At 33.1% G+C, this 14438-nt stretch overlaps 1 protein-coding gene across 3 annotated transcripts; it reads left to right on the plus strand.

Moving 5' to 3' along the window:
- The first annotated feature begins 385 nt into the window (after window positions 1-385).
- On the plus strand, window positions 386-12437 carry LOC126721048 (putative cyclic nucleotide-gated ion channel 8). 3 transcript variants are annotated; one of them, XM_050424025.1, is made up of 8 exons: window positions 386-433; window positions 4530-4703; window positions 5890-6475; window positions 8375-8587; window positions 9062-9366; window positions 10305-10416; window positions 10799-11035; window positions 11262-12437. In XM_050424025.1, exons 2-8 carry the CDS (start codon window positions 4645-4647, stop codon window positions 11991-11993), a joined length of 2244 nt encoding a protein of 747 aa, XP_050279982.1. In that variant the 5' UTR covers window positions 386-433; window positions 4530-4644; the 3' UTR covers window positions 11994-12437. The 3 variants fall into 3 exon arrangements, with proteins under 3 accessions (XP_050279982.1, XP_050279983.1, XP_050279981.1); XM_050424026.1 differs by lacking the exon at window positions 386-433 and adding an exon at window positions 922-969; XM_050424024.1 differs by lacking the exon at window positions 386-433 and adding an exon at window positions 2599-2767.
- The last annotated feature ends 2001 nt before the right edge of the window (window positions 12438-14438 follow it).

The raw sequence follows: 14438 nt of genomic DNA on the forward strand, positions 1-14438 counted from the left end.
ATTATTTCATTCAAAATGTAGCTCCCTTTGTTTCTTTTCTTTTTTTCTTTTTTCTTTTTTTATGATGGTTTTTAAGGCAATGTTGTACATGATCTTAATGTTATTTGAGGATTTGATATTTTTTTTATTGTTAATGCAAGTTAGACATGTATTTTTACTAAATTATCCTTGAATTTTTTCTCTACTTAAACCTAGGGGTGTAGGGGTATTTTGGAACCAAAAAAATCCAGTCCAAATAGGGGAATCCCTTAAATAGTAATATAGATAAAGACACAAGTGTCCCCAAAATCAGTTGTGAAATTTTTACCCAAAATTAACACATTTTTTAATAGTACTTTTCTTTTGCATAACCGTAATAATGGTCTAATCCTCCTCAATTTCCTCGAACAAATCTCTCTCTCCATCTCCTCTTCAAACCCTAACGATTATCTCTGTAAGTTCTTCATTTCATCGCTCTCTCTGTTTGCTATTTTTGTATTATAAATGTGTTTTTTAATTAGCTATTTGATTTAGTTTTTCTTACTATTTCATTCACAACGTACCTCTCTATTGTGTTTTTTTTTTTTTTTAAATCTTTTTTTTTTATGATGTTTTTAAGGCAATGCTATACATGATCTTATTGTTATTTAGGATTTGGTATTGTTTAATTGCTAGTGTAAGTTGGAAATGTATTTTTACCAGATCATCCTTTAATTTTTTTTCTCTATTTAAACCTAGGGGTGTAGGGGTATTTTGGAACCAAAAAAAAAAAAAAAAAATCCAATTCAAACAGGAAAAGCCCCTTAAATAGTAATATAGATAAAAACACACATGTCCCCAAAATCAGTTGTGAAATTTTGACCGAAACAATTAACACATTTTTGAATAGTACTTTTCTTTTGCATGTCCATAGTAACAGTTTGACCCTCCTCAATATGCTCGAACAAATCTCTCTCTCCATCTCCTCTTCAAACCCTAACGATTATCTCTGTAAGTTCTTCCTTTCATCGCTCCCTCTGTTCGATTTTTCTATATTGTAAATGTGCTTTTTAATTGGCTATTTGATTGAAGTTTTTCTTATTATTTCATTCCAAGATGTACCTCTTTTTTTTTTTTTTTTTTTTTTTTTTTTTTAATTATGATGGTTTTTAAAGACACAGGTGTCCTTGAAAAAATTAACTCATTTTTGAATAGTACTTTCCTTTTGCATAATCGTAATAACGGTCTGACCCTCGTCAATATCCTTGAACAAATTTCTCTCTCTATCTCCTCTTAAAACCCTAACGATTATCTCTATTAGTTCTTACTTTCATCGCTCTCTTTGTTCACTTTTTCTATATTATAAATGTGTTTTTTAATTAGTTATTTGATTTTTTTTTCTTATTATTTCATTTAGAATGTACCTCTCTTTTTCAATTTATTTATTTATTTATTTTTATGATGGTTTCTGTATCCCTACATCCTTATGTTTAAGTAAAGACAAAACTGAAAGATAATCTGGTAAAAATACAACCTTAACTCCCACTAAAATATTGCCAAAAAAATAAGGTTACTCTTCTATTAATTTTCAAATTTCTTTATCCACTTATAAATTAGATTCTCAAAATAAAAATTATATATATAAAATAAAAAAACACAAATATTTTTTTTTTGCTACGAACACTAAAAAAAAAAAAAAAAAAAATCTCATGCGAAGCAGCATGTGATGATGTCCATCAATAAATAAATAAGAAATCGCAGCAATCTCAATAAAAATGTGCCAATTTATAAAATTAAAAAAAAAAAATCACAATCTTGAGTCTTTCCTGTATGAAAGAAAATTAATAGTATTTAAGAGTTAAGAAATAACCCATAAAAAAAGAGTTAAAAAATAACCTTTCTTTCTCTCTCATTTTCTTCCTGGAGAATTATTGCACGGTTATTATTATAATTTTTTAAAAAACAAAGTTTTATGTATTGTAATATTGTAATCAAATATATATATATATTTTTTAAAAAAAAACAAAGTTCTGCATACTTTAATATCGTAATCAAAGAAAAGTATTAAGTATTCCACTTTTTTAAGGTAATGAGTAAGCTTTCACCCACAAACACATATCAGAAGAGCAATTTAAACCTCATCCAAAATGTGGAACACTCATCACACTCCTATTTTGTAGGCAACGTTTTAGTGAGAGTGAAAATTATATCTACTTATCAAAACAAAAAAGTTTATATATCTTTTTCTTTTTATTTTTTTTCTTTTTTTTCTTTTGATAACTATTAGTATTATTTTATTTTATTTTATTTTCTATTTAATTTTTTTTTGGATGAACATGAGGTTTTTTTTAAGGAAAAAAACAACAATAACGTGAGTTGTTTAACTTATTTTTCTATTTAAAAAATAATAATAAATGTATAGTTACTTTGAAGAAGTGAATGAGTGGAAGAGAGTTCCTATTTTGTAGGCAGTATTTTAGTACAAGTTAGACATGTATTTTTACCAAATTATCTTTTAATTTTATCTCTACTTAAATTTACGAGTGTAGGGGTATTTTGGAACAAAAAAAATCTAGTCCAAACAGTACAACACCTTAAATAGTAATATAGAGATAAATAGTAGTATAGAGAAGAAGGAGATAAAAACAAACGTGTCCCCAAAATCAGTTGTGAAATTTCGACCAAAAAATTAGCTCTTTTTCGAATAGTACTTTCCCTTTGCATAACCGTAATAACGGTCTGACCCTCCTCAATATCCTTAAACAAATCTCTCTCTCCATCTCCTCTTCAAACCCTAACGATTATCTCTGTAAGTTCCTCCTTTCATCGCTCTCTGTTCTCTTTTTTTTATATTATAAATGTGTTTTTTAATTTGCTATTGGATTTAGTTTTTCTTATTATTTCATTCAGAATGCACCTCTCTTTTTTTCTTTTTCTTTTTTATGATTGGGTTTTGAGGCAATGCTATACATGATCTTATTGTTATTTGAGGATTTGGTATTGTTTAATCGTTAGTATAAACATAAATAAATTATGCCAACCATTTGAAGCAGTAAGAAAGTACCATATAAGAACCAATGAATTTTTTTCTATATCAATTACAAGGATTAAGCATAAGAAAAACCCCAAAATAATAATAATAATTCGTGCCTCATTCATAGCCACATGAACATCTGTGACAATATTAATAATCCCCTTGTCAATACTTATGCTAATATTCTTCCTCTTGTAATTGATGCCTTCACTGATTCATGGAGTAGATATATAACTTGAAACCGTTGGCAAAGTTCACTTTGCACTAGTTTATTGCTTACAACAAATGGGTTTGGGTCAATGAACCAGTTTTTCCTCATGCGGTTTGTTTTTTCTTTTCTTCTTTGAGAAACAGGTAGAAAACCTCTGTTTATTAGTTTATATTTATTTTTTAAATGAAGGGGGAAAAAAAACGAAGGCGAACGACTAGTTAAGCATGTCATTGTTGGTGTTTTGTTGGATACTTTAATTGTTGAAGCTTATGCTGCCATAAATGACTCTTATTTACCTATTATTTTGCCACGTGTAAAATTGGTCATACCAATTGCACAAAACTCCCATTTTTGTGGAGTAGAGGAAATGTTACAATGGGCAAGTTTACCCCCAATTTATTGGATGGACTAATTCCCATACTCAAACCTGCGATTTGTCACTTTTGGTGGAAGACATTTGCTATCGCATCAAAACTTGACCTCTCTCTTGTGTAAATTTGGTAATAAATAAATTTTAATTTGTGGAAAGTTTGCGGCAATTGGTACCTAATAAAAGTTGTTATATTTTAACACCAATAAGAACTCCTCATAGGAAATAATGCTTTAGAATCTTGATTGGAGAAGGCTAAAGAAACTATTATATAAGAAATACAACAATCTAGTCTACGTTAAGAGTTATGATGGACAAGGTTCAAGCAATTGTCACTTTGGAAAAATTAATGAAATTACCTTGTTGGATGGAGAATGGATGTAGGCCAATAACAATGTAAGATCTTGTATTCTAAGGATGTGTTATTTGCTATTTTCTATTTTTTACATGTACCTTTATTTTTTGACCCGGGGGTTCTATTCTTGCACAAACTCTTTAGAACCTTGAGAATTAGCATAATTAAGAAAATTCTTAGCATGTATACTTGACTTTGGCTATCTGTGACAGGTTTCACTACAAAACTATACATGTCGTTAAGATCCATGATTTTAAAATATCTGAATGCCAATGCTTTTGATAATTATATACAGGAAAACTACAATAACAGTGGTACTAATGAATTCAGTAATTTTAACTGTTTATTTATTTTTATTATTATTATTATTTATTTTTTTGGGCTTCATGTCAGTTCAAATGCTAACCTTATTGTAGAAAATTTAATGGTCTACAATGCAATTCTGCTACTTTTCTTTGGATATTCAGACTAGTTGACATGTTGGAAATTTATTATTATATATATATACTCACAGAAGGTATGATACTTTGTGAACACAGTATTTCTGTTATGTACTATCATTTTATTGACAGTCTCTTACCTTAGTTCATTTGCATTACAGGAAATTTGATTTATCACACTTGATGTTTCCATATCCCATTTAGTGGTTTGACTTAAGCTTACCATAGAATTCTAACACTCCAATATGATGTCAATGTAATTGATGATTCTACAAAATGTTTGATTGCGGTTACAAGTCCCGGTACATTGGTGGCCAGAGGGAGAAATTTGTAAGGTAAAGAATGTACACTGCATATGTTGTTCCTTGCTATAAATGATTCCCATTGCTCTTCTATAAAATTTAAAGATTATTGATTGATAATATCTATATATATATATATATATGGTTCTTATTTGATACTTTTAATTGGACTAACAAGGAAAAATAATTAACTTCAGTTCAATGAACTCAATTTTAGTTAAAATGAGGCTACTGGGTTTTGTTGCTTTTGACTTTAGGAAATGCAAATTCTCTTTATGTTGGATGCTGAATATTGTATTGTATATTTGTCACAATGCCTCCCTGATTAGTTCATTGATCAATGGAATGGATGGAAATAATGTTAGCAGGCTGGAAGAAGTTGTACTTTCAGAAATGAGCAAGGGTTACTTTGAGTAAAAGTAACCTTTCTAGTTTACCAACCTACTTCATGTCACCCTTTCCTACAGAAGATTCAAATAGATTTTCTGTTGGGTGGTATAGAGGAAGAGAGGAAAATTCCTTTTGTAAGTTGGGACATGGTTTGTCCCCCTATTAAATTAGGGGGAGTAATTATTCTGAAGCTTGGTATTTTCAGTTAAGATTTATTATGAAAGTGGCTGTGGTGCTACACAACCAAATGGAATGCTCTTTGGAGAAGGGTTGTTGGGGTTAAATATAGAGAAATGAGATCAATGGTGTTCGATGGATGTAGTGGTACTCATGGGGTGAGTGTGTGGATAACAAGACATGATTTAATGAACTTTTAGAGTTTTCACTTCTTCTTTTTGCGTTTTGTATATAATTTGCATCAGAGATGGACATAATTTTTCATTTTTTTGATATTATATATCCTGTTGCTTTATATATAATATGAATATTCATTTTGATTTAGAAAAGATAAAGCTAATGAGTCTATGACTCACATATAGTTTACAATCAATGATATATTTGTTAATCGCAATTTTTTATACAAATTGTTTTTAAATGATCTTTAGTATATAGCACCTTAAATAATAGTAAGTTGCACAATGAACTAGTTCAGTAGATAGTATAAAGGTGCTTCTAAAATAGTAGATACCACATTTTTTTAGCATTATGTTCAAAGGAGGCATAGGAGTAGTTTACATTTTACTTGCAATGATTTTCATCAGTGGTTCTTCTCTATATGGATATACAAAAGCAGTAGCAGTGATTGATTTTGAGGTTGTTGGCACTGTAGGTTGGATGATCTTGATTCTACATTGTCAGTGCCTTCTGGTGCTGTTGGAAAGAAGCGAGCCATATTTAATTTAGAGGGGCTAAACCTTACTGTTCCTGCAAAGAAAAATTCATCAAAATCCTTTAGGTATGGAATGAAAGTGGGATCAGATGGACTAAAGACAATTGGGCGATCACTCAGGTCTGGCGTCACCTGGGCAGTGTTCCCAGAAGATCTTAAAGTATCTGAGAAAAAAATATTTGACCCTCAAGATAAATCCCTCTTGTTATGGAATAGGCTTTTTGTCATATCTTGTATTCTTGCAGTTTCTATTGATCCATTGTTTTTCTATCTTCCTGTCTTCCATCATGCATCAAATTGCCTTGGCATGGATACAAAGTTGGCAGTCACAACAACTACTCTGCGGACAATTCTTGATTGTTTCTATCTTATTCGTATGGCTCTTCAGTTCCGCACAGCGTATATTGCACCATCTTCTCGGGTTTTTGGACGAGGTGAACTTGTGATAGATCCTACACAGATAGCCAAGCGATATCTACAACGTTATTTCATTGTAGATTTACTGTCTGTGCTTCCTCTACCTCAGGTTTGAGAAACCATGCTCAGTTTCTTTGCTCTACTAGCTTGCATGCCTATTTAAATCTATAGACTTCTGTGTCTTTAGAATGACTTCTTTTACTTTTTCTCTCTCAATAATGATATCTTTTACTTTTATTGTATTAGAAAATTATGGACCTTTTCTTAATATGCCTAATTCCATCTTGCAGTATCATTTTCCATAAAATTTAATGGAATAAAAATATATTTTATTCTATTTGTGTTTAAATTGTTGAGTATGTTGCTTTCTATGAGTTCTAGGTCTTAAACTGTGAAAGTTTGAAAGCATATGGATTCAAAATACATCTGTCAGCAAACAATTACTAATTACATTATACATTAATTTTTTAGATTTTTATACTTCCAGATCAATGATTTTTCACTGTCTAAATCATAGAACAGATATATGCCGTCTAAGTTCTTAATAATTCTTGAAAACCAAGCAACCAAATTATCCAATGAGATCAGAACCAGTGTTGAAACAGATGTGTATGGTTTAGAAGGGACTTTTTCTTTTTCAAATTTTTCTGAATAACAATTTATGGATTTCCTATGGTTTAGGGAATTGTTAGTAATATTTGTAAAGATGACTCCTGGATATTGTTTTTTACAAATTGCAAGGCATAATTCCTGAAAGTTTAACCTGAAGATGTAAACTGGAAGAGCTAGTCATTATGCATTTTAGTAGGAGCATTAAACTGAATGTCTTTCCTAACTTACATTTATTTTAGAGTAAAAATAAGTTAAAACCATTTCTTGAAACAGTGATTTGCGCTGCCTCACATGATGCAATATCCCCTCCCCCTCCCCTCCCCCCCCCCCCCCAATTTTTTGTCTTTCAATAAATATAGCACTATCCATTATTATGTACAAAATATTCAGCTCTTTTGTTTTTGTAGTATTTCCTTGCACAATTTATGCTATAAAAGAAACTGCAACTCCTACTTTTGTTGGCCTTGACAAAATATTTTGCCTCTCTATTGTGTTGAAAATGATTTTAAATGTATCACTGCAAGTTAATGAACTAGGTAAAATAAATCACTGCAAGTAAATGAATTAGGTAGAAAAAGAATACAAAAACTTGAAAAGTAGAAGTGGATGAGTTATACTGACCGTCAAAAGTGTACTTGAGAGAAGGGATTGGATTCGACTACATACAATTACACCTTTGAGAGGGGTGGACAAATTACACACAGTGAACTACATACACATAATGCATGCATTGCTTTATTGAAAGGAAATGCTAGCAATCTGTTTTCCAGTCAATACTCACATTTAACTTACAGGCCTCAGCCCATGCATTTTTCTCATGGAGTGAAAATTGATGAGCTCTGCATGAGAGAATACTTAGACAAGTAGATCTATAATAAAAGAACTTGGAATAGGCCAACATACTACATTTTACTGGACTTTTACAGGTAATTAGGTATGTTATTAGCAAGAATCAGAACTTTTTATCATTTCTACTACAAGTGACCCTTAGTTGAAATGCTACAGATATATGTCTACATGATTAGCTTTGTGGCACTTTTTTTTCTTTTTTTTCTTTTTTTTTTTTTTTGCATCCTTAAAATTGAAATTATATGATATATAAGATTTGCATCCTGAATGCATAACTGGTCATATTTGGCTCTGGATTCTTGGAGTTTTTTTTTTTTTTTTTTTTTTTTTAATGAAATTATATGATTATATATAAGATTTGCAGTTTTGCATAGTAGTAAAATGACTATTTGAAGACTGGTCCTATGCTAATATGGTTTTCCTTCAGCATAATTGTTCCATTTTGCAGCCTTAGTGCTGAATTCTTCATTAACGTAGAAGTGTTCCACAAGTTCTGGAATAGGAAGAAAAGCGTCATTTGATTTTGTTTTATTCTCATTATCTGCAGATTGTAGTGTGGAAATTCCTCCAGAGATCAAAGGGCTCAGAAGTATTGGCTACAAAACAAGCATTACTACATGTTGTCTTGTTTCAATATGTTCCAAGATTTGCCCGCTTTTTTCCTTTGAATGCAGAACTTAAAAAGACTGCGGGTGTTTTTGCTGAAAGTGCTTTGGTTGGTGCTGCATACTACTTGCTTTGGTATATGCTTTCCAGCCATGTAAGTGTTCATACTTCTTTTTTACATATTCGGTGAAGCTCTCATGAGATGTGAGTGTCGTGTCTAGTATGACACAATAATCTAAAACTTGGAAAGGGAAAAAAAGGTGCATAGAAGAATAGTGAATTGTAGATCAATGTTGCCTTTCTTATTCTGATGAGCCCCAGATATCGTGTTAATATCTTTGTTTAATAATGTACATAAACAAAAAAAATAGGAAGGATTTTAGGAAGAAAATAGTTTTATGAGATCAATCTGCCATTATTTTAATTTCTATATCCAAGGCATTTCATAAAAGAGGAATAAATTACTTGAAGTGATTGAAGATATTTATGTCGCACATGACCTTTTTTATATGGCTGACAGTCTGTTTTGAATTGAATTTTTCATCTCTCTCTCTGATTGTTTCAGAGTTCAATTTTTGGTCTTGAACTCAATTTGCACATTGAATAACTTTTGGATGAAAATTTTCAGATAACCGGGGCTTTTTGGTACTTATTTGCTGTTGAGCGAAATGACACTTGCTGGCGGCAAGCCTGTAAGGATAGTAGAAAATGTGACATAAACTACTTGTACTGTGGGAATAAGCATATGGAAGGTTACAGTAATTGGGAAAAAATCAGTAAGGGTGTTCTTGGTAGTCGTTGCTCTATTGTTGATGAAGATTCACAATTCAATTATGGAATTTACACAAATGCTATATCATCTGGCATTGTTGCATCTAGGACTTTTGTCTCTAAATTTTGCTACTGTTTCTGGTGGGGCCTGCAAAATTTGAGGTATCTTACTTTTTGCTAGTAGATATATGTGCACAATACTTGTTTTTCTATTCTTGATAGGCTAAATGCTATTTAGCCACTTAGCTCTGTCACAAATGCGATATATGCATGTGTAACTTACCCATCAAAAAATAGAAAAATGAATAATTTAAAATGATTTTCCTTTTTTTACTTTTTTTTTTCTTTTTCTTTCGGGCTTAGGCATCTATTTATACATATATATATATATATATATTGAGATACTTTTTTAATTGGTAGCTTCATGATAAGGATGGTACGTCCATGAGCAGATCCATTAGATAAATTTTCTTGGTCAGCCAACTAGTCGAGCACTAGCTTAATAGGTTCACAAGCTAGCCAAAGTCAGAAGGCTTTAGATTTTTATGAAAGGCACTGATAAATTCTACTTTCTCTAGAATTGAAGAAGTTAGTATTTAAACTCAATTTTGGCTTTATTAGGTATGCATTATTTTTAGACATTGTCTCTCAGTAAGTCCTTTTATAGTGCTGATCATGGATATTTCAAAATGATATATACTAGATAGTTCATAAGGAATTTCCAATTTTTCTTAAGTTACTCTTGTAGTCTTGTTCCCAATATTTTAACATGTTTGTGACTCAGAAGTAATGGAATTCTTTTAAAGATCAGTGAATGCAGCTAGCCAAAATTATTGGCCCTTATGGATAACCAAAATCTCTATATTGGATTTGTACTGTAGGAAAAAAAAAAAAAAAAAAAAAAAAGTGCAGGCATGATCACCTGTTAATACAATTACGTAATTTTCAAATATGCAATGATACGTGGTAGATTGCTGCATCATGTGATAATTATCATTGTCATAATTATTAAGTTTAGTAAAGTAAAAAATGCTAATTTCTGAGTTTTTAGCTCCCAACATCTCCGTTATTAAAGCACATTGCTATTTCAATTTCTACAGTACACTTGGTCAAGGGCTTGAAACCAGTACCTACCCTGGAGAGGTTCTGTTTTCCATTCTAATAGCAATTTCTGGGCTCCTACTCTTTGCACTTCTGATTGGAAATATGCAGGTAAGTTTAATACTACAATTTATAACCACTTCTTCAGATGATTATTTTGGGTTGCACACAAGGACGCTTGTGTTAGTCAATATTATTACATATAAGTGCTGAAACATATTTGGATATTCTTTTTCTGATAATTAAAGCAAAATAGTAATTGGAATTGCTCCTATATCTTATTTTTTGAGAATAACAATGCTTGACAACTAATTGTTGTTGGCACAAATGGACGAAGCATATGCATTTTAAAGTTTTCTTTTTAAAGGAAAGTGGAACTATGAATATAATTGAGGGAACAGTTTAAATTTTGTATGCAGATTTTTATGTTTTTAAGGAAGTACAAAGATTTTACAATAGTGCTGACCTCTAAGGTATCCTGTTATTGCAATAGACATACCTCCAGTCTCTTACAGTTCGTGTTGAAGAGATGAGAATCAAAAGGCGTGATTCTGAACAGTGGATGCATCATCGCTTACTTCCACAGGATCTGAGGGAAAGAGTTAGACGTTATGACCAGTATAAGTGGTTAGAAACACGAGGAGTAGATGAAGAGAGCTTGGTCCAGAGTTTACCAAAAGATCTCAGGAGGGATATCAAACGACATCTTTGTTTGAATTTGGTGAGAAGGGTAAGTATATAAAAGTAATTATGTTATAACTTGAATCACCAATAGGATATCTAGCATTCTTTCATTTGTCTTAAGCCTATAGAGCATTCTGTTCATTTTTTAAATAAAAAAATTCCTTTGCTATTTAATCTCAATAGCACTTTAACATCAGTCTTGTATCCTGCCAGTGTCCTATCTTGCTGATGTTTATTCAAAGACTCTGAATTCTATATGATGGTGTATGCAGGTTCCTTTGTTTGCCAATATGGATGAGAGGTTACTTGATGCCATCTGTGAGAGATTGAAGCCCAGTTTATACACAGAGAGAACCTACATTGTTCGGGAAGGGGACCCGGTGGATGAGATGCTCTTTATCATTCGTGGGCGCCTGGAGAGTGTCACTACAGATGGTGGAAGGAGTGGATTTTTCAACCGAGGTCTACTGAAAGAAGGGGACTTCTGTGGAGAGGAGCTTCTAACTTGGGCACTGGACCCTAAAGCTGGTTCCAACTTACCATCATCAACTCGGACAGTGAAGGCTTTAACTGAGGTGGAAGCCTTTGCCTTGGAAGCAGAAGAGTTAAAGTTTGTTGCCAGTCAGTTTAGGCGCCTTCATAGTAGGCAAGTTCAGCACACCTTCCGCTTCTATTCACAGCAGTGGAGGACCTGGGCTGCCTGCTTTATCCAGGCTGCTTGGCGACGGAATCTCAAGAGGAAAGTTGCAGAACGTCATCGTCAAGAAGAGGCAGAAGAAGAAGAAGAGGAGGAAGCATTACACTATGGTAAAGAATATGATGATGTAAGGGCATTAGTTTCTCGAAGTGATAGTACATCTAGGCTTGGTGCAACTATCTTAGCATCCCGATTTGCAGCTAATGCCCTTCGTGGTCATAGGCTTCGGAACCCAAGTGCTGGAGGCTTGGTGAAACTGCAGAAGCCCCCAGAACCTGATTTCACAAATTATGATTCAGAGAACTAGTTTGTTTATTTTAGATTTTGAAAACCAAGGAGCTGATGTTGCTAGCTCTTGCTGTATACTACGGTCATTGCTCATTCCCAGTTGGAAAACAGTATTCTTCAACTTATTCTAGGTGATGACAAAGAGTGAAATTTTTTTTCTGAAAGGCGGATTAGTGCAGGCCTCTGTATGGTCTGAGTGGCAGACCATTAACTCTCTTCTTCTTCTTGATGACCCATTAGACTCAATGGTCCTTTCCTGGCAAAGGTTGGACTACGTATAAAAGGCTTTATACCATGTAAAGAGACTCATTGCAAAACATGGCTAGAAGGATAGGACCAACACCTGGTCTTTGCCATGACTTGCATGTGTTTAGTTTTTTTTTTTTTTTTTTTTTTGTAAAAAGTATCTCAAAATTTGAATGCAAGAAATTTGTGACATCAAAAAGCTGCTCTACACGAGTTAGTTGAAAGTTTCAACAGGGATTCTTCATATTCTTGAATAGAAATTTCCTGTTCTTTAATTTTTAGGTTAACTTTGGGACAAAAGGAATATTTGTTTACTATCTAAATATCATGCAAAAAAGTTTTAAATACATATATATTTTTTTAAGGCGTAATAATTTATTGAAAATTAATTCTTAATAATATGTAGTAGAAATGAGTAAGGTTTATGATATGGTCAAATGGGATTGCACAGTGGGTTGTCATAATGATGAAGTGTGTTTGCTCTGTTGCTTATTCAGTCAAAATTAATGGCCAACCTCGAGGTGTCATTACTCCTACTAGGGGATTATGCCAAGGGGATCCCCTCTCCCCTTATCTCTTTTTTTTTTTTTTTTTTTTTTTTTTTTTTTTTTTTTTTTTTTTTTTTGGCGCAGAAGGTCTTTCAGCCCTTATAAGAAAATCAGTGGAACTTGGAACTATAAAGGGAATTGATGCATGTGCCAGAGGACCATCAATCTCACACCTGTTCTTTGCTGATGACAGTCTGATTTTTTGTAAAGCCACAGGTGAAGAATGTTCTAACTTGATTGGTATCTTGGAAAATACAAGAAAGCTTTAGGCCAGCGGTTGAACTGAGAAAAGACTTCTCTCTTCTTCAGTCATAACACACCACAAAATTTGCAAGATGAGATCAAGCACAAATTTGGGGCGGAGATCATTAAGTAACATGAGAAGTACCTTGGGCTTCCATCACTAGTAGGAAAAAAATAAGTGTAATTGAGAGTTTCAATAGTAAACTTTTAGGATGGAAAGAGAATTTGTTATATAATGCAGGAAAAAAGATCTTGATCAAGATTGTGGCACAACCGATGCCAACGTATACTATGAATGTCTTTTAAACTCCCTAATGTTCTTTGTGATGAGATGACTAGTATGGTATGTAAATTTTGGTGGAGGCAAACAAATGAGAAAAAAAAAAATGGCCTGCTGAGCTGGGACAAGATGTGTCTACCAAAGAAAGAGGGTGGTTTGGGTTTTCGTGATCTTACAGCCTTCAACCTTGCTCTTTTGGCAAAATAAGGCTAGAGATTGCAAACTAACACTACCTCACTAGTCCATAAAGTCTTCAAGGCATGGTATTTTCCTGATGGAGATTTCCTTTTGGCTGAATTAGGCAACCATCCCTCTTTCACTTGGCGTAGTATCTTGGTAGCCTAGCAAATTGTTTAGAAAGGGCATCAATGGTAGGTGGGGAATGGAAAATCACTACATAGTTGGAGGAGTAAATGGCTAACTAAACCATCTACTTTCAAACTCACATCCAGCCCTGCCAATGTGCCACATGATGCAAAGGTTTCCTTGCTCATTGACCCACACACAGAGACTTGGAGAGCTGATATGTTTCAACAATTTTTCTCCCCAACAGATGCCTCTACAATTCTAAGCATTCCCCTTAGCTTTTGACTTCCTTGTGATCGAATGGTTTAGGCATTTACCCCAAAAGGGGACTTCACGGTGTGTAGTGCTTACAAATTAGCCTTGGAGATGGTGCATAATGGGAATTCTAGGGAAGCATCAAACAACCAAACAAATAAATTGTTCTAGAAAACCATATGGAGGCTCAACATTTCAAACAAAGTCAAGTCCTTTGCATGGTGTGCAAGTAAAAATACCATACCAACAAAAGCCAACTTATGTCATTGGAAAGTGATTGATAATCCTACTTGTAAGGCATGCAATTTGGGGGCTACAAGTAGCGGGCACGTACAATGGGATTGTGAAAAAGCACAGGAGATTTGGAAGCTTTCTGGTATTCCCTTTGAAGTATATGGGACCAATTTTCTAGAATTTGTGGATTTTTTTATGGCACTTGGAGTTTAGGCAAAGAAAGGGGGATGACTTGCTAGAGCTTGTCGTTATGGTGGCTTGGTGTTTATGGTTCAACCGTAATGAAGTCAGACTTGGTAAGGCGAGACTATCGAGTTTAGCCATTTTGCAGAAGGCACAATACATGCTGGAT

Source organism: Quercus robur, chromosome 4, assembly GCF_932294415.1.
Source record: "Quercus robur chromosome 4, dhQueRobu3.1, whole genome shotgun sequence".
Taxonomy (NCBI): Eukaryota; Viridiplantae; Streptophyta; class Magnoliopsida; order Fagales; family Fagaceae; genus Quercus; species Quercus robur.